This window comes from Diabrotica virgifera, chromosome 1 (assembly GCF_917563875.1).
Source record: "Diabrotica virgifera virgifera chromosome 1, PGI_DIABVI_V3a".
NCBI classification, from domain to species: domain Eukaryota; kingdom Metazoa; phylum Arthropoda; class Insecta; order Coleoptera; family Chrysomelidae; genus Diabrotica; species Diabrotica virgifera.
In genome coordinates this window covers 313098666-313125826 of record NC_065443.1, presented here as the reverse complement: position 1 = coordinate 313125826, position 27161 = coordinate 313098666, and the positions used below count along the sequence as shown (strand labels likewise).

The window sequence follows — 27161 nt, the reverse complement described above, 5'->3', positions numbered from 1 at the left end:
TGTCTGACCAGCAACTCCACAAGTATTTGGTCAAAAGATATCGAAGTTTTTTAGTTGATACAAACTTTATTTAAAAAATTGATTTCGCCCGCGTAATTAACATTCAAAATCACCTATCGCTTCAAGCTTTGTTTCTCAGAGAACGGTTCAGTCTACAAGAATTGCAAATTTTCATTCAAAATTATCTCAGCTACATTTCTTGTTAGATACATTTTCTTTTAGGGCATACCGATCCTTGGAAAATCGATGTTTTTGACACCCTTTTCGATTTTTGTTTTTGATCTTATCCAGTCGTTCCTCTTTTTATCTGCTAGTCGTAGAGCCAGCATTGCTCTTTCCATTGGCCTTTCTGTTGTGGCTAGTTTATTGATATTTAGGAGGGTGTTCGGGTAGGAGTGGAAAGATTATTTCGAATCATTTTGGGGTTCCTAAATTGACACTCTAAGCAAAATTCTGCCCGGTCGTACGATTTTTAGAGGTTCAATGACATTTTTGTCAAACAACAATATAGTTAAAATGGGTATTAGTAAAGAACTTGGATATTTAGAAACAAATCGACCACGTCCGTTCTTGCATTGTTAATACCTAAATTATAGCAATTTTACTCTTGCTGCAAAACTCAATTTTCTATAGAAGATCCCAAGACCCTAGACTAGACATCGCACTTATTAATCATTTAACCCTTAAGTACTAACACCCCGTCTCTCAGCCGACATCGCTTGTCGAAAGTGGGATATTTCCCTTCCTAGAAAATTTTAAATGTCACCCGTTTATGACTTTTTAAGTGGGGTTGTTCTTTATTAGTATTGAATTCGGCAATTTGCGGCAGGTTGTTATTCGAAAGATATTTACATAGGCTCAAAGTGTGATTTCCGTCTAAATAGACGGTGTTTGTGCCCAGTTCGTCTTAACACATAACGTGCCCCAGTTCGTCAAAAAAACATCAAATAAGGGAGTAAAGACCCTGAGGAAACTCTTTTGAAATGGTTTGATGAGGAAGAAGACGACATAAATGAAGTGAACACAATTTGTGATGAAAATGTTGCCACTGACTAACATTGATACACTGTACTAACTATAGTACCTGTCAGTTTTTTTTTGTTTTAACATTTTTTAAAAATCTTTTTATTTTCATTTTTTCTACTCTTTGTTTAACTCGATTATAAATTTTTATTAAGATTCTTTAATTTGTTTAATTTTTATCACACTTTTTTCAGGAGTAAAAAGGTACACAAACAATCCTTCCATTCTTGTTAAAATGTTTTTTATTTTAATAAATACAGTAAAAGTCATCGAGATATATTTTGGCATTAAAATATTTAACAAAAACAAAAATAACCACTAAAATATTAAACCCGTCTGTCAGGCGGTTAGTTAGTGTTTACGTCATTGATTTAAGATGTTAGTACTTAAGGGTTAATGTAAGTACACAATTTAGACTTGTAAGATTCCTCAACTAATTCTTTATTATTCTTTCGCTTATCATTCAACACAATCTTCTGTATTTAGAATTTTTTTATTTACTCACGGATACGTCTTGTTATTGTTCTTTTGTTAATATATTTGAGCACTAATCCTTTGCCTTATTTTGCAAACTTGTTAGATTTTTCCAACTAGTGTTAGGCTGAACATTTTGTAGATATGGTTCTAATATGAACAGATATCTACTTAAGTAACTCATAAATATTTAGTGAAATCATTACCGTCAAAAATGAATTATTACAAAACACAGGATGAGCTTGAAGAAAAGTCTCAAGAGGCTTTGGGCTTGATGAATAATAAGGATGTAGTAGCTACAAATATTGGTAAGTACAACTCTTTTCAGAAATATAATTAGAAAGGAAAATTTTCATTTATCTTCGATTTCGTCTAATTCAATATGTTTTCTTCTTCTTAAAGTGCCTATCCATTCCGGACGTTGGCGATCATCATGGCTATCTTGACTTTGTTTACCGCAGCGCGGAACAGTTCAGTGATAGTCGTGTTATACCACTTTCGTAAATTTTGAAGCCAGGAAATGCGTCTTCTTCCCGGTCCTCTTTTACCATTTACCTTCCCTTGTAGAATCAGTTGGAGAAGGCCGTAACGTTCTTGATTTCTCATTACATGTCCTAGATATTCTAATTTTTTTGTTTTAATGGTTATAAGAATTTCACATTCTTTCCCCATTCTACGCAGGACTTCCACATTAGTAATTCGGTCAACCCAGGATACACGTAAGATGCGCCTATAACACCACATTTCGAAAGCTTCGAGCCGATTCATAGATGCAACAGTTAGTGTCCACGCTTCCATTCCTTAGAGTAGAACTGTGAATATGTAGCATTTCAACAGACGGTATTTTGTTTTTAATGATATGCCTCGACTGTTGAAAATGGGTCTCATTCTAACGTATGCTGCTTTCGCTTTTATTATTCGCTGTTTAATTTCTGTCGAGTGGTCTCATTAGCTATTTTAATTCCTGCCCAGATATGTATATTGCTCAAATTATAGTTGAGCATTTAGTACTGGTGGTTTTTTTACTAATTGTCATAAATATGGTCTCCTTTATGTTTAGAGCTAGTTCGTATCTGTTTGCTGGCTTCTGTTATACGATTTGTTAATATCTGTAAATCATTCAGATTATCGGCCAAAACTATGGTGTCATCTGCATATATAATGTTATTCAACCATTCACCATTTATTAATACTCCCTTCCCACAACCGTCTAAAGCTACCTTAAATACCCATTCAGAGTAAATATTGAATAGTAGTGGAGATAAAATACAGCCCTGCCGTACTCCTCGTTCTATTGCAATTTTATCAGTCAACCGGTCTTCTATTTTGATTTTGGCCGTTTGATGAAACGGGAAACATTTGAATTGTTGTCAATTCCAATTTCTTGCATTAGAGTTATTAATTTGTCATGTTTTACTCGGTCAAATGCTTTCTGGTAATCTATAAAGCATACATATATATCACAATTTACACCCCTGTATTTCTGAAATAGCACTTGTACAGCAAAAATGGCTTCCCGTATTACCAGAGCATCACGAAATCCGAATTGTGTTCTTGTTAGTTGTTCCTCGCACTTTGTATAATATATTCTTTTGTGAATGACCTTTAGAGTTTTTAAGTAAATGGCTCATAAGGCTTATAATTCTATAGTCTTCACATTTTCTCGCATGTGTTATTTTTTGGAAGACTTAAAAAAAGTTGATTCTAGCCATTTTTGGGGAATTATGCCTGTGTCATATATATTGTTAAATATATTTGTCAACCATTTTATGCCGTCGTAATCCATGTTATAAGAATTTGGACTGAAAATTATCAGGGCCTACTGCCCTAATTACAATATGTAAAACATTTTGCCCAGTCAACATTTGAATATGTAAAACGCTTGTAATTTTAGATTCCGAATAAGTCTTGACATATATCAAGCTGTTTCGGAAATTTCTATTTACTAAAATGTAATAAAATGCTTTTTGATTTCCTATGATTCTCTCGGGTCTGTTTTGAACGGATTTCTACGTATGAAATTTTCGAGGTAGTAATTGGAAAAATCTGGTGGTGACAAGTGTTGCTGATTCTTTTGAGAAGTTTTATTTCTTCTTTCTGACTCCAAGTCTATGTGTTCCGATGTACAGTATCTTATTTCCAGGCCCAAGTTTGACATTAAAATATGCCATAATATTGAGAAATCCCTATCGTGGAATATTCTGTCCGATTCTGTTGATTTTCTGATAAAACTCGATTGCTTCTTCGCCCTCTTCGTCTGCAGTGGGAGCATAAACTTAGATAATGTTTCTATTGAATCATGTCTTTTGAATCAATGGCCTTGAGAGACTCACTATAGAGATTTGCTAGAAGATAAAACAGCATGAGGCAGATCGTTAACAAAATACACCGACCACATCGTCTCAATCATTAGCGTTTCACTCATATATAGATTATATTATATTAACATTGACTAAGAATACCTTCCGCGTTTCCTGACCACATGATCTCTTGGACTGGTTTCGTGCTTTCTCTTTCTAGCTAGCACATTGTATCGAAAAACTAACATGCAACTAAGTGGGGGTATAGGCATTGATACAGTCGCAGCTTTACTATGTGTAAGAGTGAAGCAGCACTGATAAAAGAAAAAGATGGTATCGTCACTTCGCTCAACATGACACTCTGTCTATGTTAATATATTATGTATAAGTATATGGTTTTACTATCAGAAAGTGCAAGATTGACGGCAGATTGAGAAAATTAGAGACCAAAAAATTATAAGAACAACTTATGATATTTTATGATAACACGATACCTGTAACTGGTTAGCGAATAAGAAGAAATAATACTTCAACCAATAAAATTTTCTTGTACAGTCTCCTCTAAAACGATTTTTTCGATCACTCGATATACAGTATGTCCCTGTAAGTTGTATCCATATGGAAAACTTCTTTATTATTAATTTTACGAAAAAAAGTTATTCTTTATAAAAAGCTCTGCATGGTCCAAAACCTAAGATTTAACCATCAAATATCAAATTTTTTGAATATTATACGAGGTATGTCAAAAAGTTTGAATTTCACTCAAGAGTAAAGTAGCTTTATTTTTCGTAATATTGGAAATTGCTATTATGAAAAGTTGTTTGGAATTAAAAACTATATTCTAATATGCAATTACATCCTTCTAATTGAAATTTTTTTTTTGAAAAATTATGGATAACTATCATTATTTTTTCAGTTATTTCAATTCTGATAACTCTTTTATTATTAATTTTACGAAAAAAAGTGATTCTTAATAAAAAGTTCTGGATGGTTTTAAACTTAAAATACAACCATCTTATATTAAATTTTATGAATTTTATACGAGGTATGTCAAAAAAGATAAATTTAGATCAAAAGTAAAGTAACTTTACAGTTCAGAATATTTCAATTAGTAGGATGTAATTACATACTGAAACATAGTTTTTAATTCTAAATAATGTTTCTTAATAACAATTTTCGATATTATGAAGAATAAACGTATTTTACTCTTGAGCGAAATTCCTATTTTTTGACATACCTCGTATAAAATTGATAAAATTTGACATAAGATGGTTGTATTTTAGATTTTAGACCATGCAGAACTTTGTATTAAGAATCACTTTTTTTCGTAAAATTAATAATAAAAGAGTTATCTGAATTAAAATAACTAAAAATAATGATAGTTATCCATAATTTTTCAAAATAAAAACTTCAATTAGAAGGATGTAATTGCATACTAGAGTACAGTTTTTAATTCCAAACAACTTTTCATAATAGCAATTTTCAATATTGCGAAAAATAAAGCTACTTTACTCTTGAGTGAAATTCAAATTTTTTGACATACCTCGTATAATATTCAAAAAATTTGATATTTGATGGCTAAATCTTAGGTTTTAGACCATGCAGAGCTTTTTATGAAGAATAACTTTTTTTCGTAAAATTAATAATAAAAAAGTTTTCCATATGGACACAACTTACAGGGACATACTGTATATTCTTATGTGTATATAATATATACACCGTTGTTAGGCGTCAACGCCCTTTGGTAGGGATGTATGGAGGAGTATCACCAAGTCGCAAGCCCTTATCCCTTGCCGTACCACTCCTCCATAGGCCGATCAGACACCAGATTATTTCAGACTAAGTCGTAGATTCTATTGAATTTTATACTACGACGTTGGCCTTTTTATTAATTTCAAATGACCTGCTGAGGCTCGAACCTCCATCGCAAATCCACTAAACTTGTCGATCGACTGTGCTTCAGCCAACTGAGCCGTCTGACTATATATTATTACTTAATTACATGTCCATGATGGGTTGCTTTGGCAATATTTATTTATTTAGCGTGGCTATATCACAGTTTTTGTATATTATAAATAAAGATAATACAATACATTATAAATAATAATTAATTTTTATAAACAAAAATTTAGTTGGTAAATATATTCAATCGACTCATTGGTCGCCAAATACCATTCCTCTACCAAATGCTTAACCGTTTGTCTTTCAGCACCGCAATCGTAATTTGGAGAAGGTATTTTTCCCTATCTAAAAAGTGAGTCAGAGCACCTACCACAGTTAGTTCTAATTCTGTTTAGTGTCACCCAGATTCGTCTTGGTTGATTGAAACCCTCTGGCTTGCTTGTAATACATACTATATTCGGGATTTCAGGCAGAGCATTCTTCTCCCAATCTTCTTGCCAGAGGTCGGTTATTTCAAAATTCCTTTTAATTAGTATCCTTGCAGAATCCAGAAGGTTTTTTCTTGAACGAAGCCTACTTATGTCTCTGTCGTTAATACCAATGTGAGAGCGGAGTACAGGATCGGCGTTAATTTTTCTATACTCCCTGGCAAGGGCATGTTCTCGACGGATGTGTGAGGGGGCTATGTGGTCTAGTGCTGGTAGCCAATACGTTGGCGTGGTCTTAATTGTACCTGATATAATACGCAAAGCCTGGTTTAGTTGGTCATCAACACGTTTGGTGTGTGGGCTGTTGAGCCATACCGGTGCACAGTACTCTGCAACGGGATACACGAGCCCCAGCGCTGTCGACCTAAGTGTAGTCGCTGAGGAACCTAATGTGGTACCGCAAAACTTTTTTAGAATATCATTTCGTGTTCTAAGTTTTGCAGTCGTCTTTGTAAGATGTTCTTTAAAGCTTAGCGTTCTATCGAGTGTCACACCTAGATATTTTGAGCATTTAGTATGATTGAGGAGTCTGTCTTCAAAGTGGATTTTTAATTGGTAATTAGCCAATATGTTATTTAAATGAAAGCATGATACTTCCGTCTTGGAGGTATTGGGCTGTAATCTCCAGTGACGGAAAGATCTCCCGAAGATAACCAGATAATATTTGCTCAGTAGTCTCCAATTATTTATGGCTCGTAGCAAGTGCCCAGTCATCTGCATATCCGAACTTCTTTGATATGGTTTCAGGCATGTCTGCTATATAAAGGATAAAGAGTGGAGGGGCCAGCATCGATCCTTGCGGAGACCATTGTTCAGTTTCATTTGGTTACTGGTCTTATCTCCCATGACGACTTGAAAACTTCTATTGCATAGCATTTTAATGACATCAGTAATATTTCTACATAGAATCGCTCGCATTAATTTATATATTACTTACCCCTTGTCTTTACACGGTAAAGTAAGCTCCTGATAAATCTATGATAACAGTAGATACTTTTAGTTGTTTTTGAAAGCCTGTTTCTATAAGGCTGTAATTAGTCAGCGTTATGACTTGGTCTTGCTTTGGCAATATAATCCATGCTATTTAATAGCAATTTGTAATATTTAAACATTCTCACATTTCAGGACCAACTATTGGAAAGAGGCATCAACAAGCTCTTATTCTTTGTATTTTGCTAACTTGTTGTTTCGTAATCAGAACAGCATTAACTGTTGCCATAGTGGCTATGACTGATCCAACAGCCAGCAGCAACAAAGATATACCGGTGAGTAAAAGCTAAACTAGAAATAATTAGTCATACATATTTACTTTCTTATTTCTTTGGATACATTGATTTCGTAGTCTACCAGTGAGCCTGACTAGCGGAATCAGCCTTGAGTTATTTTCTTTAGTTGATTAACACCTAGTCTATGACATTAAAAAAACATATTTTGTCCATTTTTGACGTTGCCGACATATATTTATATATATTTATATCTTCTTCTTTAGGTGCCGTGTCTGTATTCAGACGATGGGCGTCATCATGTTTACAATTTCCTGAAACCTCTCTCTATCGGCTGCTGTGCGAAATAATTCTTCTACTGTGCAGCCACACCATTGTCTAATATTACGCAGCCATGAAAGTTTTTTTCGACCAATCCATCTCTTTCCCTTCACTTTTCCTTGTATTATAAGGCAAAGCAGGTGGTATTTAGGTCCTCGAATTATATGGCCGAAGTATTCTGTTTTTCTCTTCTTTATCATGCTTATGAGCAGACGTTCTGAATTCATCATTTGAAGAACATCTTCATTGGGAATGTGCAAAACCCACGATATCTTTAGGATTCGTCGATAGCACCACAATCCGAATGCTTCTAATTTGTTTAGCATCGTGGTTTTTAACGTCCATGTCTCACAACCATACAATAGAATAGACCACACATAACATTTCAGGACCTTCTTTCGAATATTCATTGACATGTTTCTGTTACTTAAAACTGGTTTTCAGGTCATAAAAGCCTTCCGTGATATTTCGATCCTAGTTTTTATCTCTTCTTCACCAGAGTCACAATTTACATTAAACCAGCTGTCAAGGTACTTGAAATACTTACTTACTTTCCGTGTCCGGAACACCAACACCGGTTCTTAGTCTGTTGAGCGCTTTCCAACTCGAATACGGTAAATTGTGTCCAGCAGCCATTTCCTCTGAGGGAGGAAAATGTGTCGCGGTAGCTGACGCTTGCCATAGGTGTATTCGGTTATATGACTTTTATATGACTTGTCGTTGGTGTATATGTTGTATAGAATCGGCACGAGGACACTTCCCTGTGGTAACTTGAAATGATTTATCCGTTCTATCTCCTCTCCATCAAGAGACAGCAGACCTTGATCTATATTAATCCTTCCAACTGCCATCCACTTTGTCTTTGAAATGTTGATTTTAAGGCCTCTCTGACAACTTGCTTCAGTGACTAGATTTATATAGTGTTCTTTATTTTCGTAGACCTACAACTGGGATGACAAAAGCTTAGTGATGGCCTCGTTTCTATGGGGCTACTTCATACCTCAAGTAGCCGCAGGATACTTCTCTGATAAATATGGCGGTAAATGGTTCTTGGTTGTAAGTGCCGCGATCACTGCAACAGCTGGTCTTCTGATACCTTCAGCAGCTCTATATCTTGGCTCCAAAGGAGTTATGGTTTGTCGATTTCTACAAGGTCTATCTCAAGGGTTCTTGTTTCCATCATTACACGCAACTTGTGGCAAGTGGATACCTGTTCCAGAAAGAAGTAGATTGGGCACTTTTGTTTATACAGGTAAGATCATCTAACCATCATCTAAGACCAAAAGTACGGACCAATGAATGAAATAAAACAATCTGAGTAAGATCCCTGGTGGATCCATAGACTCTAGATCCTCGATAGGTATGGAGAGCCACGCTAAAAAGCCACGTCTATATTTTTAGCAGAATCCACGGTTTTTATACCCACTTATAAAGTATAAAATATATATAAAACTTCTCACAAAATATATTGTTTTAGGTGCAACATTAGGTGTATGTTCTTCCTTGATATTAACTGGATACATATCTTCATCACGCTATGGATGGCCTATGGTCTTTTATAGCTTCAACACTATCGCGTTGATAGTGGTGGCTCTATATGCCTATATCGGAACCAACGACCCAAGTAGTCATCCGACAATTACCGAAGAGGAGAAGAATTACATTATAAATAGTTTAAACACTGCGACCGATAGGGTAAGTAATAAATTAAGGTTGGATTAAGCGACTCCTTCAGATACATTATGTTTTATATGTAATAGTGTCAATATATTTACCAATTCTCTATCCTCTATTTAAAAGAGTTGAATAACATGTTAATCTTCTAGTGATCTGGTAATATGTATTCTTCTGGTGGTTTATCTGGAACGATTCTCTTCACGTTTTTTTATTTTATAAAAATATGTATCACATTTTGACAAGCAGAACTGGCAAATTTTTCCGTTTTGTAGCTTTTTCTAGTCATTATGCTGCACCATATATTGTACAAATAGGATAAAATTAAATAAACAGTTTCACAAAAAATATTTTTCTAATAAGAAACTTTATTATTTTAGCGCAACCTGTCAGTTCCTTGGAAGGAAATGCTAACCTCTAAGGCACTGATTGCTGTGCTGATGACCAATATTTGTTGTAATTTTACTCACTGGCTTTTTATTTCGGAAACTTCTATTTATTTTGACAAAATTATGCATCTTGAGCTGAAGTCCGTAAGTACTATAATTAGAATATTAATAGCCAACTGAGTTATCTGAATGTGACAGCAATATATGCACTGCACCTGAGAACAACAAAGATAAAACCACGAGAGAAAACTTCTATTGAAAACCTTCATACTATAATAAACGAGACAACAAATTATGATTAACGATGACAAATATACAGGGTGTAACAAAAAATACAGGTCATAAATTAAACCACATATTCTGGGACCAAAAATAGTTCGAATGAACCTAACTTACCTTAGTACAGATATGCACACAAAAAAAGTTATAGCTCTTTGAAGTTACAAAATTAAAATCGATTTTTTCGAAGATATCGAAAACTATTAGAGATTTTTTGTTGAAAATGGACATGTGGCATTTCTATGGCAAGAATATCTTAAAGAAAAATTATAGTGAAATTTGTGCACCCCATAAAAATTTTATGGGGGTTTTGTTCCCTTAAACCCCCCAAACTTTTGTGTCCGTTTCAAATAAATTATTATTCTGGTGCCATTAGTTAAATTAAATATTTTTAAAACTTTTTTGCCTCTTAGTATTTTTTCGATAAAGCAGTTTTTATCGAGTTGCGGCTTCTTTTTTAATATGTTTACATAAAAATTTTTTTTATGAGGGTTTTGTTCCTTTAAACCCCCCAAATGTTTGTGTACGTTCCAATTAAACTATTACTGCGGTACCATTAGTTAAATACAGAGTTTTTAAAACTTTTTTGCCTCTGTATTTTTTTGATAGAGCATCTTTTATCGAGATGTGGCTTCTGTTTTAATATAGTTCAAAAAATACCTAAAAATGTAAATCATAAATAAATTTTCATATTATTACCAAGTCTCCATAATCGTACTTTACCATATACAAATATGTGGTGGATTTGACAAATATTCAAATATCTCGATAAAAACTGACTTTTGGAAAAAGTACTAAGAGACAAAAAAGTTTTTAAAAACGTGTGTTTAACTAATGGCGCTACAATAATAATTAAATTGAAACGTACACAAAAGTTTGGGGGGGGGGGTTTAAAGGAACCAAACCCCCGTAAAATTTTTATGGGGTGTCCAAATTTCATTATAATTTTTTCTTAAAATACTTCCGCCATAACAATATCACATGTCCATTTTTAATAAAAAATCTCTAGTAGTTTTCGATATATTGGAAAAAATCGATTTTCATTTTGTAACTTCAAAGGGCTGTAACTTTTTTTCCGTGCACATTTGTACTAAGGTAAGTTATGTTCAATCGAACTATTTTAGGTCCCAGAATATGCGATTAAATTTATGACCTGTATTTTTGTTACACCCTGTATAATCATAATGGGTGATTATAACGCCCGTACTGACAATGACGTAGTTGCAATAACAAAACCACGACATAATGAAAATATCAGAAAAGAAGACCTTCTGACGGACCTCTGCCCATCAAAAACGAAATATGTATTAATAACACATTTTTATTCCACAAAGAACAATACAAATACACTTCTAAAAACATTAGAGGAGAAAGATCTGTTATACACTATTATAGATATAGTCTGTCGTATAAATAATTACACACTTTTCAAAGCTTGGATATAAATGCACTAACATCAGCAGAAATAGGAAGCCATCATAAATAATTGGTGTTTTATAAATGGCGATAATAAATTTTTAATATGTATATTTAATATGTAATCTAAAGGTTAATACACCTTTTCATGAAGCTAGTTCCAATTGCTAACTAGGTTTTCACTGATGATGGTCTGATAAGACCGATAAGATTCTGGAATTACTTAATTTTTATAAACTACCTTTACCTTTCATATACAGTATTTCCATGTAAGTTGGAACCATATGGAAACTTTTTTTATTATTAATTTTACGAAAAAAAGTTATTTTTCATAAAAAGCTCTGCATGGTTTTAAACCGAATATTCAACCATCAGATATCAAATTTTATGAATATTATACGAGGTATGTCAAAAAATATGAACTTCGTTCAAGAGTAAAGTAGCTTTATTTTTCACAATATAGAAAATTGTTATTAAAAAAGTTGTTATTATTAAATTAAGAAATATATTCTAATATGCAATCGTCCTTCTAATAATACATCCTTCTAATAAAAAAAAATTGAAAATTTTTCTTAAATTACGGATAATTAACATTATTTTCAGTTATTTCAATTATAACTCTTTTATTATTAATTTTATGAAAAAAAAATCTTTATAAAATGTTCTGCATGGTCTAAAACCTAATATACAACCATCTTATATCAAATTTATTAAATTTTATACGAGGTATGTCAAAAAATATGAATTTCACTCAAGAGTAAATAAAATACATTTATTTTTCACACTATCGAAAATTGTGATTATGAAAATTTGTTTAGAATTAAAAACTATGTTCCAGTATATAATTACATCTTTCTAATTGAAATTTTCTGAACTATAAAGGTACTTTCCTCTTGAAATTCATATTTTTTGACATATCTCGTATAAAATTGATAAAAGTTGATATGTACTGTTGTAGATTTTTTTTAATTAAAAAAAACTATAGTTTATCATTTAAAAAGAAAATTAAATTTATATCAAGGACCATTAGATCATAGATTCTCATCCCAATCTAATTTAGCTATTAGTGAGTGTTTCAGGAAAGTGAAAACGATTAGTGATAATGATTCGACGAAATGAATTGGTAAACTAACAAACCATTTGGGATTAGAAAGTGGACATATCGTTTGGCGAGAACAATAATGTTTTTAAAATGTTTCCGGGAAGATTTAATGATGGTAAACATATTGTTTTAGTTTTTAGAAGTAAAAGTAGTATGTAGAAAAAATCTAATTATGATATTTCTTAAAATTTGACCAATTGGAAAGTTATATAGAAAAATATTTGGTTCTTCAGAAATGTGGTATGGAAGGTTTTGAGAGAGGCTTGTTTTTGATTGGGTGGAAAAGATCGGTAGAAGGGATAAGAAAGATGGAGTCTGAAATTGCGAGAGAAGAGAGGATCAGTGTATAATGGATATCTGAGGAGAGCAGTCGAGTTTCCAAAAGTGAGAGATTAGTGGATAGTGTTGTGATCGGCTTTTGCGAGCAGAATCAAGGTGAAACCGAATTGTCGACCGGTTGAAAAGTTAGTTTTCCTGGTCCGAGCGAGATTCCTTTGTTTTGTCTAGAACGAGTAGCTGATTGATATCTATCTGCACAAGATATCGAGCAAGAAGGAAATTGAGTAAGAGAAATCGAACAAGTTCCTGTATGTTGTTTTGGAAACAGTTTGGACGAGAGGGGCCTTTTCGCAACATCCAGAGAGTACGTTGGGAGAATCAAGGACCACGCAATCCGAAAAAAAAAGAAGTGAAGAAACAAAAAGGTTAGTCAAATCATTTGTCGCAAGGGAGAGAATTTGTTTATATCAGAACCATATTTGCTTATTTGTTTATTGAACATTACTATAGCGCAGTTAGTCATTTCAAATTTAAGAATTCAATTCAAATGAATAAAAATAAAATTTATTAAATTTAGTCTGAGAAAATAATAATTTATTTAAATAATTTTTATTTGTTTAAACAAAGAGATATCAGTATTAAAGGTTGATTTATTAAGAAAGAAATTGTTGTAACAAAGTTTAATTTAGTATTTTTTAAATCATATGCACACGGCTCATTTGGTAAATGGATAATATAATTACATTTAGATGATACTGAATGTTTTTAATTTCCCTGTTACTTCCTTTCCTAGTTACTTACTTCTTCCAGGATGGAAGAAGTAAGTAACTAGAAATACTAGAAGCCACAAATCATAGGTATTGTATCAAATACAAAATTGGCCCTGAGAATAAAATTCATTGGAATAGTTAATTTAAATTTAGTTTTGTTTTACATAGGCAGTGATTAAAGTAATTAATTAATTGAATTAAAAATTTGCCAACCAATCTAAATAAATAGTTAAAGTAGAGCATAACAGTACATATATTAGGTTTTAGACCATACTTTTTTCGTAAAATAAATAACAAAAAATTATCATCATTGAAATAACTGAAAATAATGTCAGTTATCAATAATTTAAGAAAAAAATAATTTTTTCTTTCTATTGGAAGGATGTAATTGCATATTAGAATATAGTTCCTAATTCCAAACAACTTTTCATAATAACAATTTTCAATATTATGAAAAATAAGCTACTTTACTCTTGAGCGAAATTCATATTTTTTGACACACCTCGTATAATATTCATAAAATTTGAAATCTGATGGTTGAATCTTAGGTTTTGGACCATGCAGAGCTTTTTATGAAGACTAACTTTTTTCGTAAAACAACAATAAAAAAGTTTTCCATATGGTTCCAACTTAAAGGGACATACTGTATAAAAATAATCTACAAATGCGTTAAAATATATTTTTTAGAATAGCATTCTGATCGCCCTTCCTTATATAGTGGAAGTGTTTATCGGATTTGGGATCTGTTTCATAGCAGATTATTTGCATTCAAAGAACATAATTTCCATAACTGCAATAAGGAAAATTATGAATAATATTGGTAAGTTTTTATATTTTATTACCACACTAAGTACCTAATGTTTTTAAACTGACTTGAAGTACCAATTTTTGAAAGGAGTTCGGGATTTAAAAGAGTTAGAGAAATGAAACCCTTTTCTTTAAAGTACGAAATTACCGAAAATTGGTATTTTGAAAGTACAGCGTCGAACTAAATAATTAATTATGTTGATTGTTCACGTCTATTTGCTACAAGCTACCTGTTCGTTTCTAATTCTTTTAACTTTTTTATTCTCTATACATCGTTTTTGTATTTTCTTTGTTCTTCATTCTTCATGTGTCCGGTAGTATTTTCAAAAACCGTTCTTTTCCCTCAAAGCCTAAAAATTTTATCCAAATTAAACATTCTCTATCCATTCCTGAGTTTTGATTTTCCCAGTAGTTTCCTATACAGTGCAAGATCTTGTTCTTATCCTTGTGTCAAGTGTTTTGTAACTTATTCTAAAAAAATGTCCTTAACAATATATGCACATTCCTTCAACAATAAGGGCTACATCCTGTATAAACCAATCCCACAATAAATATATGTCAAAGTAAGAAAGGAACAACAGAACCATAGAAAAGGCACCAACTAAAGTATAGTCCCTGGTATGCACACAAAAAAACTTTGCTGACAACACAAAACAATAAAGTAATGTCGGTTTAAACCCACATTTGTAACGAAAACTACCAACTTTGAAACAACGCTCATAGTCCATTGAAATGTTACATTTTTTAGGCCATACCTTGCATTTGTTAGAGGAGTCAATTTTATTTTTTAATGTGTAGGGGAGATCGGTAGAAGATTAAGTTCAAGTTTTTGGGTTCGCCACCCTTGTCCTCCGGCCGCCATCTTGGAAAAGGGGTGCAAAGGGGTTTCGCGCTATGTCTCGTAAATGGCCAAACCTACGGAATATCTAATAAACATAAAATGTAGCAAATTAAATTTTATACAATTTTACTTCTATTACGTTCTATCGTCAAGTGACCAACAAAAAAGTCATTAAAAAAACAAAAGATATTAACAAGATATAAACAACGATTAAGATATAAACAAAACTAAGTAAAAGTTGTTTAACAAGTTTCCTTTTGTAAGTTATAACTTTTTTTCAGTTGATTTTACAATAAAATAGCATTATACCAATTTTGTAGGGGGGTTTTCAGCGAACAATTTCTACTATAAAGGTATTTAATTCTATTCATTTATCTAGGTTTTACAGCGCCTCAAACTTGACCAGGGACTGTCAAACTAACGTCAGAACGTGTATGTATCGATCTGTAAATTGGTGCCGAAATTTGTAATTATTACTGTAAATACTAGTTATTAAAATTAGTTCTGGCTCAAATAGTGACTAATAACAATTTTGTTACGTGTAAATCATCAAGAACAAGCCGTAACTTCGTTCAGTAAGAGATTTTTTACTTAATAATCTTTCAACTTAAGCACATTCAGTGTCAAACTGTCAATAGTTTTTCACTGTTGCTATCCCGTCCCAACGGACACCAACGGTTAGACAACTAGTATTGTAGTGATGTATCCAAGGTTATCACTTATTTCCAGACATCCAAAGCGTTAATATAAACAAATTCAAGTTACTTTTGACTACATGAGTAACAATTTAAATCAATGTTCCCCCACTTTTAGCAACACCATGTCTGGACCCAATTCTTCCAGTAATCTTACTAGTTCATTATGCAACTGCTACTATGACTAAGCCGCGCCCGAAGTATCCCAAGGAGACCGAAGAAATTTTAAGTCATGCAGAACCAAATTTAGTACTACTCGACTATGTCAAGACCATAGGTAATATTGTTAATCCGAAAAATATCTGCTTCGCCTCAAGAATTTCCAATAACCGAATCTGTATCTACCGCACAAATTCTAAACTCGTCGATCAAATTATAACTGAACATCCTACAATTAAAATAAATACAGTTGAACTACCAGTACGGAGACTAGTAACCCCAGCTAAAAGGCTTATAATCTCCAGTGTTTGTCTATCAATCCCACACGACATCATAGAAAAACATCTTAAGGATCTAGGACTACAACTCGCGTCACCAGTCTCATATCTAAAAGCTGGAATCTCCAGTGATGTATTTACTCATATGAGTTTCAGAAGACAAGTATATGTCACTCCATCCACAGAAAACTTTGAGCTCCAAACTTCAATAATAATCCCTTTTGACAACAACCCTCACAGAATATTTCTCTCTACGAATATAATAGTTTGTTTTCTATGCAAACAACAAGGTCACACAGCAAATAATTGTCAAAATCCTCCTAGAAATCCTTTCCTAAATGAACAATCGTTCCCTACTGAACCCAATCCCACTTCCCCAATATCAAATAATGACACACTTTCAAACCCAACAAATAATCTAGATATTAGTCAACAAATAAATACAGTCGATGTTCCCATTACTTTCATAACCCCAAATAATGATTTTCTTCCCTCATACACCAGTCGGAAACGAAGTCGTTCTGACATCAGTGATACAAGCTCTTTAGAAACACAAACTTCTGAAAATACACACACTAAAATCAAGGCTTACTCTTATGTTATAATAGATAATAAAGTAGGTATAATTTGGTCATTCATTCAAAAGTATATATTTTCTCTAATCGGCTTAGCTCACGCTGAATTAAGCTGTTTCAATAACTAGACTAATAATATATATGAATGACAGTTATATGGAAATACAAAAACGAGATTTCGATAAAGCTTAATTTCAATTTACACCGTTAATAATAATAATTCAGAGTTGACGCGATGGTATGAAATTATTGTAATTTCTAGACGAATCTATTCATGCAAATTTTATTGTAATTGAGTGACATCATATTTTCCACAAGATGTGTGCGGTGTCCTTTTATAATGTATTTGGAATGTTATAAATTATGGTGTAATAATTATACAGGGGGTCCAGAAACTCTATCGACAAACGAATACAAAAGATTCCTCGGAAAATTTTAAGACAATTTAACCCAATTCACTTAGTCCGAAAACGCTTCCTAAGGGAGCTAGAACTATTTGAAGATGGCGTCTGGTAATTAGCTTTTTTTAAATACCTCCGGAACGTTTCTATTAAGAAAAACAAAAATTGGTATGCTTATATTTATCTTCCAGAGATAAATCGAGCCTAGGCGTCTGTTTTTGGTAGGGCAATGGTTACTTTATCGCATAACTTTTTTGTATTTAACTTTTATGCATTTCAGACTCTGGATTATTAAATTATGAGGTATTCTTGTACTAAAAGGTACTCTTGTTTTAAGTCAATAGGATACACCGTTTCCTAGAAAAATCGATTTGGAAATTTTTTCGTTTTTTAAATTTCAAAAAAAAAAAAATCAAAACAAGACTATTTTGAAAAACTAACTTTGTACGTTCAATTGTATTCCAGAGATGAATCGATTTCATTAATTGCGAATTTCTAGTATCGGTCATATGCGTAGCTGTTTGGTAGGTCAACGGTTATTTTATCGCATAACTTTTTTGTCTATAATTTTTAAGCATTTTTGACACTAGATTATTAAATTATGAGGTATTCTAGTAGTAAAAGTTACTTTTGCTTTAAGTTGGTAAAATACACCGTTTTTTTGAAAAAATTTTTAAATTTTTTTTAAACTCACGAGAAGGAAAGTTTTCAAATCGATTTTTCTAGAAAATGATGTGTCCTACCGACTTAAATCAAGAGCACCTTTTAGTACTAGCATACCTCACAATTTAATATTCCAAAGTGAAAAAGTTATGCGATAAAATAACAATTACTCTACCCAAAACGGACGCCTATGGCCGGTACTATAAATTAGCAATGGATTGAATCGATTTATCTCTGGAAGATAAATATGCGTACCAATTTTTGTTTTTCTAACTAGAAGCTAGGGTGGAACGAAAAAGGTCAAAAAAAATAAGAGAAAAGAAAAATTCTTGTGGCTATCGTTTAAAAGTTGTGTCAGGTGATGAAAACAATTGGTGCGAGAGCATTTTGAAATAAAAAAATATCTTGAGGTTCCATATTGGATTTGAAAAATGAAAAAACAAAAAAAAATTATTTTTGTGCAAAAAATAAATATAGCTCTGATCAAATTTCAATGATCTTGTTTTACCAACTAAGTGTGACATTCTAAAGTGCTTTCTCTTTATTCGTAATGAACTTAAGTTGACAAATAATAATAATGACGTCTTTAATGCCGTTGCAACGAAAGTAGAACAAATATGAATAAAAGCTTCTATTCCAACATTATCGCATAAGTGCATTCAAGATATGATTAAATATATTTATACAGAGTATTAAAATCTTAAGCGATAGGTACACAACAACCCAGAAAGCATCTGATTCATAAATAGAAAAGATTTGCCAGTTTCCAAAGGAGTGTAAAAAGTTATTGAATATCGCGGCTTGCAAGTGCAACATGACTGGAACTGTGTGTGTGTACTTGTGATAAAATCAAGAAAGTACCACAAAATGAGCGAATTTTTCTTCAAGATCGACGATCCTGTCGAAAAATGGCAATTACACCAGTGGATATTGCAGCATCTGCAGCAATAAGGAAGAAAGTGGAAAGAACCATGAAGGCACAGGCAAGTTCTCAAAAATATAATACTGACGAAATTGTTCTTAAAGCATGTACCGTAGATTCGTCTAACCCTTCCATAAGTAGAGCAGCTTGTCTGACTCAAATTCTTCTGATGCAGATGATCATGAAGAAGAATTCATTGCTCCTTTGTCAACAGTTACAGTCCAACCATCTACGTCACAAATACTGCGGCACTTCACTTCAATGGCTAGTATGCTTTTTTCATTGCAATGAGCTACCTCTACGTCATTTAATTCAACAGTTAGATAGACGCACCAGTCGACCACTCGGTTTTTCAGGGCCAATAGGGAAACTTCTGGAACGCTGTGAAGAGAAGGCTGTTGTCGATTTTGTCGCAATAGAAAACAACCTAGCAATATTATTAGAAACAACAGAACTTAGTACCGATCAGAAGTACTTGTACCAAATCAGTCAAGCAGTTGCTGCGGAAAAATGTCCTAATGATTTGAGCCTTACAAAAAACTGGGAAAATATCACACGTAAGGTGGCTGACAGTTGATAATCGGTAGCTTTGATTGTATGTTGGAACTGAATGTCCCAGCCCCCAATTAATTATGTTAGTAAATGTCATCCAAAAAGTGTATGCACCAGTTTGGTTTTATATAAAATTTTATCCACAATTTCTACCAGTTGGCCAAAGAAAATTGTCGATGCCGTTATCCAAAGGAATGCTTATTTTGCCCATCCCGAAAATGTATTACTCGGTATGATGAAAGATGAACGAAAACATATACAGGAGCTAGGACTACGCAGAGTGCCGAAAGCTAGAGAAAGTCAGAAAGAAAAAAATATCCGGAGATTGAAGATACCAACATTAAATTTTAGTGCTGCAGATTATAATGACTTAATTTCTGTTTCTGGATTCAAAGTTATGGCTCCTCCTTTGCTAAAACATATTTCCAATGAAGATGTAAGGGATATGATTGATTCTGGGAATTACAACAACATAGAGATCTTAAACTGCCCTCGTCATACAAAATCCGTGGAAAGAACTGTTAAGTTAGTAACTGAAGTATCAGCTGCTGTTTGTGGACCAGAATCAAGGGATGGCTTTATTCGTTCAAGGTTGCAGTCTAGAAATATGCCGTTTTTTAACACAAAATCAGACTACCAATCTTAAAATGTATATTGTATCATAAAACAATTATTTAGATTCAAAGAACTGACAAAAAAATAAATTTTTTAAATTTATTTTTTTTTGTTATTCCCAAAAATTTAAATTTAATATGGAACCTGAAGATAGGGTCCAATACAAAAAAGATTTCATACAGTTTTATTATACATCAAAACACAACTTTCTCGCACTAGCCCCATAAAAAATAATGACTTCGAATTTTTCGTTCCACTCTACTAGAAGCGTTCTTGAGCTATTTAAGAAAAACTAATTACAAGACGCCATTGTCATAGAGCTCTAGCTCCCTTAGGAAGCAATTTCGGACTAGGTGAATTTGGTTAAATTGTCTTAAAATTACCTGAGGAATCTCCTGTGTTTGTTTGTCGGTAGAGTTTCTGGACACTCTGTATATATGTTTATATACATAACCATATTTCAGCTATGCTTATACCAGCAGTTGCCACTTTTCTTCTAACAACCGCCGGTCCTAATGATAAAAACTATGCCATTTTTTGTATGATACTTGTCAACGGCTGCCAAGGAGCTGGGAAATCAGGTCATGTTGTAAACCATATGGATCTGGCACCTAATTTTTCAGGAATTATGATGGGATTTACTAATGGACTTTCTGTCGGACTTTCATCGTTTGCTCCTGTTTTAACACACTTTATTGTAAGAGATGAGGTACGTACCAAATTAAAGATGAAGCCATTGTTAAAAGTTGTTTAATTTATTATTTTTATTGATTTGCCACACACTACGATACCGGCTGAACTGTGTCACATTTTTTGCACTGCGATTTTAACCTTTAAATCCAACATTATGGAGTAAAACTCTGCACGGGTGTTCTTCAATGGTTATAGAACAAAGGATAAACCATCCACTGGATCCAACATAGCGACAAAAGACAATTTTAAGCCGGTAAGTGCGGTTTCTTGAGTTCCACCGCTGGTTGACGAGTTACCAGCTAAAAGAGTATCATGGAACTAACTTTTCCGCGCGGCAAAATCCCTCACCGCTGCGAACCTGCTGCGTACTTGTAAGCAAAATTTGTCCTTATCTCCGCAACATCAACAAGTTTGGGACCACTCCAATATGTCTTTTTCAAGGGGAAATAGGTACTTTCTCAATGTTGCGTAACATTTTGAAACATTTCTAACAGGGGCGGTTTTAAAATATTTAGGATATTTCAATGATAAATTTCTTCATAAAATAAATCAGAAATTCAGGTATCTTTTTGTGGAGAGAATATAAAATTAATGTTGGGTTTTTTCAAATGCCACAGCTTTATTGTTCGTTTTTGTCGCACATTAAAAAATATTTCTCAGGGGTGGATTGCAAAATTCGAACCGTCAAAATTCGATAGTGAATTAACTGCTGTGTGAGTTTGAAAATATGTATGAAAAGTGAATCAAGTCGGGCTTTTTATTTTGATCAGCGGGCAATAGGTGGATTTATTAGTTAAGTGACCTTTGCAATTTATATTTTTGATCCATATAATTCTTTACCCTTTGTAATGGTTAACCTTGAACCCCATACGGTTTTTTTAGCATTAAAGGCTGCACCAATGATACTTTTTTCTCCCAGCGTGTTGAACAACTGGACGTATTTTTCTTTTTTTATATTATGTTTTGGTAAAAAATATGCTGCTATTGCTACGCCCTATTATATTTTTTTGACGCTTATACTAGCTGCCTGGATGACTTCAGTTTCTATGCTTTCTCTTTCGAAGTAAATCAGATTATTTTTTACTATTAGGGCGCTCGCACACACAGCCACTTGTGGTTTGTAAGTATTTTAAATGGACTCGGCGCACACACTGCGTTCCCAGTAGTCTTTGACAATTGGCAAAGATAACCTATTGTGGTGGCCGGTTCTCACTACTTGAAGTCATTGGCGATCACAAATGGCTGTGTTTGCGAGCACCCTTAATGCTGCTCCCAAACTATAGCAGTGTTTAAAGCTGTGTTTCCAGGGTGAAAAGCTTGATATATTTCATATTCTCTTAGTTTGATGTATGCTTGTTTTGAGAAGTCTTATTTTTGATATTAAACATATTACATACATATATCGATTTTTTTAGTTTTTTAAGGTAAACAATATCTCTTGGTAATGTTGCAGAAGGCCATTTCCATTTTTTAAAACATCCTGCATTAAGTTGGGAGTTAATAAAACAAAAAAATAGATATTCTTCGTAAAGTACCCCTCACAAACCTTACAGAAATTAGGTCCCAGTGGATTTTGTTCATATTTTGGGAAAATACTCTTTAAAGCATCCTGATAAAAAGTTCTCATGGGCACAACTCGATCCTATGAAGGATTTGCAAGATATAAAATATAGAGGCACAAACTCGGAAAATTATAAGATTTTCTGGGTATTCCTATTCCCTGAGTTATTGGTTATCTGGCAACATGTACAAGATTGGATCAAGGAAAAGAACTAGTAGTCTAGGATTTTTTCCTGACTATCCAATGGCGACCTTTACTTTGACCTTGACCTTCAACGGACGTCATCTTCTAGAGTTTCGAGGGTTTTCGGCATTAAATTGATATAATAAACACATTACTCATGGGTTTTTGGGATCGCTAAACACGAATATGCCATCAGAATTGACCTTCGGAGGACGTGGTGGCCAGGGCCACTGCAAAGGACGTCATCTTCTAGAGTTTCGATGGTTTTCGGCATTTAATTTATGCAAATGAATTACTGGAGGGTTTTTTGAGGTCGCTAAACACGAATATGCCACCAGAACTGATTCCCGGAGCACCTGGTTTCGAAGGTCAATGAAAGGCGCTTCGGGAGTTTCGAGGATCTTTGGTACTACATTAACGCAAACGGATTATATAGGTTGTGGGGTTGCTGAACACGAATGAGTAATCAGCACAGACACAGGAGCACGTGGTGCCTAAGACAGGTTACCTTCTGGAGTTAAAACCTAAGAGTAATCCATTTGATTCCTACATTTGATTTCTCCGTAACTCCAGAAGATAACCTGTCTTAGGCACCAGGTGCTCCTGTGTCTGTGCTGATCACGCATTCGTGTTTAGCAACCCCAAAAACCTATAACTAATCCGTTACCCTCGAAACTCCAGGAGCCCCTTTCATTGACCTTGGAAATCAGGTGCTCCGGGAGTCGGTTCTGGTGGCATATTCGTGTTTAGCGACCTCAAAAAACCCTCCAGTAATTCATTTACATAAATTAAATGCTGAAAACCATCAAAACTCTAGAAGATGACGTCCTTTACAGTGGCCCTGGTCACCACGTCCTCTGAAGGTCAATTCTGATGGCATATTTGTGTTTAGCGATCCCAAAAACCCATGAGTAATCTGTTTATATAAATTTAATGCCGAACATCCTCGAAACTCTAGAAGATGACTTCTGTTGAAGGTCAAGGTCAAAGTAAAGGTTGCCATTGGATAGCCAGGAAAAAATTCTAGACTACTGGTACTTTTTCTTGATCCAAACTTGTACATGTTGCCACATAACCAGTAACTCAGGAAATTGGGATACCCAGTAAATCTTATAATTTTCCGAGTTTGTGCCTCTATATTTTATATCTTGCAAATCCTTCATAGGATCGAGTTGTGCCCATGAGAACTTTTTATCAGGATGCCTTAAAGAGTATTTTCCCAAACTATGAACGAAATCCACTGGGGCCTAATTTCCTTAAGGTTTGTGCGGGGTACTTTACTGCTAAACAGTTTTTTGTCCATGAAGTAAAATTGAAGATTTTCAATTCCGACTTCGTCCATTTTATCTTCTATTAGTTTCCATAGTATTTAATCTTTCTAGGATATTTTATTGAATTTTTCTTCATTCGCATTAGCATGTTCGATATTGAATTGGGGTCATTCTCTATTATTTGTTCTTGTTCTGTAGGGACTATTTGGGCTTATGTTTGGATTTGGTTAACTTCTCTTGGTTGTTTTTGTATAGGATTCTCCGTGTGTGCTACCTTGTCTTGTGGTGTGGTTTCTATCTCTTCCGTAACGTTTGAAGAGTTATAGCAGTGGTGGAACCTCAATAATTAGCTGGGTGGGTAGCACCAGGTTATACAGTTCTTTATTTTGTGGCTTTCACATATTTCACAATGTTTTGTTAAATTTAAAATCTTTGCTGTACAGAAAAATAATTATAACTTCTTTTAATTTTTAGAACAATATTAGTCAGTGGCGAATTATTTTCTACGTCACAGTGGGGATAAATATATTTGGTGGAATATACAACACATTATTTACGTCGGCTAAAAGACAACCATGGAATGAAGGAAAGAATCGAAAAGAAGGTAATTATTTTTTAAATTTATAGGAATGTTTTTTCCCTTATTTAAGGGAACAACTGGTAAACAACGGTATAAGGGTCCAGATTTACAGTTACAGCATAATCTGCATTATGCGGTTACTAAACATACGCTCATACAATATTCAGAGATCTTGAGAAAGCATACGAGAGTGTTCATCTAAAGGTTATGTTGTAAGATGCAATTTAATATATCGTCCCTTAGCTTACAACATCGCTCAAGTCGAAAATTAACGGTTTTCGGATTTTAATACCATTGGATAGATCTGCTCATTGCGCATCTAACCATTTGTCACATGTTTTAGATTTCAGCCAATCAGATGCCGTAATTTAAAAAGTAGTGACACTGCGCAAGTCGTCAACACCTGTATCATGTTCAACACCGCACAAGTCGCTCTGTGATTATTATGTTTGTACGTGAGTTTTACTGCTGAAAAGTCTAGTATCCAATAAGTTTTTATAGAATTAAGAGGTAAGCTATACATATAATAAAATAATGTTTATTCATTTACGCGTATTAATATAGACAGAAATGATAATAAAATAACTTAAGCGGTGTTTACTAACGGTATTTTTGTTTAACTTAGGCGGTGTTTCAAAAAGTAGTTCTTCTCGTCGCCTGTAAAGTTGGTAAAAATGACTTATGCGGTGTTGTAAGCTAAGGGACGATATGGTAATCTTGTGGTATTAAAAGGAAATATGTATAGAGAATTACAGAAAAGACTGATAGAGTGGAAACACGATTTTTAAATTTGAGGAACAAAAACAGAAAGAATAAAAGAAGGATTTGAGAAACTATTCAGAAGCTGGAAGAATTATTAGAGCTGGATTTATTCTTTCTCTATCTTCTAAAAAAAGCAACGAAATACATTCTAAAATGCAGAGTCTAAAAAAAGACTTTTTAAAAGTAGATTAAAATATCAAACAACTATACTGGTTTATATACATATTAGTATATTTTGTAAATAATTTTTAATATTGTGTATCTTTATTTTCAGAAACAATGGATAATATTAAAATAAAACCATTGGTATGAAAATTGATGTATTTAGTTTTATATTAAAACTATAAAATTAAAAATTGTTGTTTTTTACAAAATTAGTTTTATTTACATTTGATTTGTATTGATTTTATGTTCTAAAATTTAGCATAACATTGTTGATGCCAATTGAATTTGTTTCTAGTCAACATAAATTAATTTAGTATTTGGTTATTTATTTTTTTGGCATTTTTTAACTCCTTCCATTACAATATTACAATATTGTATAATATTCCGAAATGGATCTCCTCTACTTTTGTCAAAATCCCGAAGATGAATAACGCCAGAGAGTGTTTAGACCACCGAACTATAGCATTGATGAGCCACACATTGAAAGTATGTATTTTTAAAAATAATTCACAAAATAATATTTAATAAATTAGAAGAGGACATAAGTGCTACACAGTTTGGATTCAGAAGTGGACTGGGAACACGGAAAGCTTTGTTAGGTCTGAGTGTGTTAAGGCAGATATGTTTGGATGTAAACCAAGACCTCTATGTAGGTTTCATAGATTTTGAGACCTTCGAAAAACTCAGGCACAAAAAACTGTATGAAATCCTAAGAAGCAAAAACATTAACAGTCGCGGCATTAACATCACACATCCAGGTTGTATTGGGGGTAAACAGCAAAAATTAAAGTTTATAATGAGTTAACCGAAGAAATTGAGATTCGTCGAGGTGTGTGTCAGGGTTGTGTGCTTTCTCCACTACTATTCAATATATATAGCGAAAAAAAATGTCAGAAAACGCTCGTAGAGCAAAATATTTGTATGAACATTAACGGAGAATTAATTAACTATATACGATATAGTAGGGGAGCAAAGTATGCTAAACGTGCAGTCACTCGAGTGTTATGGGGACCTATTTGGTTGTGAAGCCAACTAAAACCAAAAAAGTTAAGTTAAGTTTTCCATTTTAGTGGGCGCTTGCCATTATTTAATTTAATTTTCCATTTCCAACAACCGTTTTTCCGATTATAACGCCATCTATCCATAATTCGAAAAAATGTTTCGAATAAAAGTTACTTATTTTTACATAAGGAATCCAAATCTGCAATAAAAAATGGGGGCTCCTATTTAAGATTTTAAAGTAACCCCCACCCCACGCCCGTGGAGGTCGTGTTTGGTGCCATTCGATTGATTTTTGAAAAATATTGAATAAGTGTATTTTACAGTTTTTAGATCTGATGTTCATTTCGCGAAATATCGCGGGATTTGTATTTAAAATATTAAATTTACCTCCCACCCCTCTCCGTGGGAAGTCGTGTTTGGTTTTATTCGATAGATTTTTGACAAATATTAAGCACATATTTTTTAGTTTCTCGATCAGTCATTCATTTCGCAAAGTATTTGCTTTTTTCTTGTGAAACTTTGCGACTCACCCATTTCCTTACGCCCGGCTCAAATCGTCAGATTTTTGAAATATACACTCTTTTGCATGTACTTAACTTACCTTATCTTAATGTAACAAATTCAAGTTTTTTTAAGGATAGATTTTTTTTTGGGCCCCCCTTAAGGAACTTCCCTGTGTTAAGAGCCAATATATGGTAGAGGTACATCTACAGGGCACCAGGTTTCTCTCCATATGATAATCTGACGCGCTCGAGTAACTGCAAAAATCCCCGCTTGGGTTCCCCTACCAATACGC

The 27161-nt window shown here is 33.4% G+C and overlaps 1 protein-coding gene across 2 annotated transcripts; it reads left to right on the top strand.

Annotated features, from left to right (window-relative positions):
- The first annotated feature begins 1091 nt into the window (after positions 1-1091).
- Positions 1092-25572, top strand: LOC114337155 (putative inorganic phosphate cotransporter). 2 transcript variants are annotated; one of them, XM_050653025.1, is made up of 9 exons: positions 1092-1805; positions 7313-7452; positions 8671-8983; positions 9209-9426; positions 9786-9938; positions 14328-14460; positions 20613-20857; positions 24331-24460; positions 25473-25572. In XM_050653025.1, exons 1-9 carry the CDS (start codon positions 1712-1714, stop codon positions 25508-25510), a joined length of 1464 nt encoding a protein of 487 aa, XP_050508982.1. In that variant the 5' UTR covers positions 1092-1711; the 3' UTR covers positions 25511-25572. The 2 variants fall into 2 exon arrangements, with proteins under 2 accessions (XP_050508982.1, XP_050508987.1); XM_050653030.1 differs by having other exon boundaries at positions 24780-25572.
- The last annotated feature ends 1589 nt before the right edge of the window (positions 25573-27161 follow it).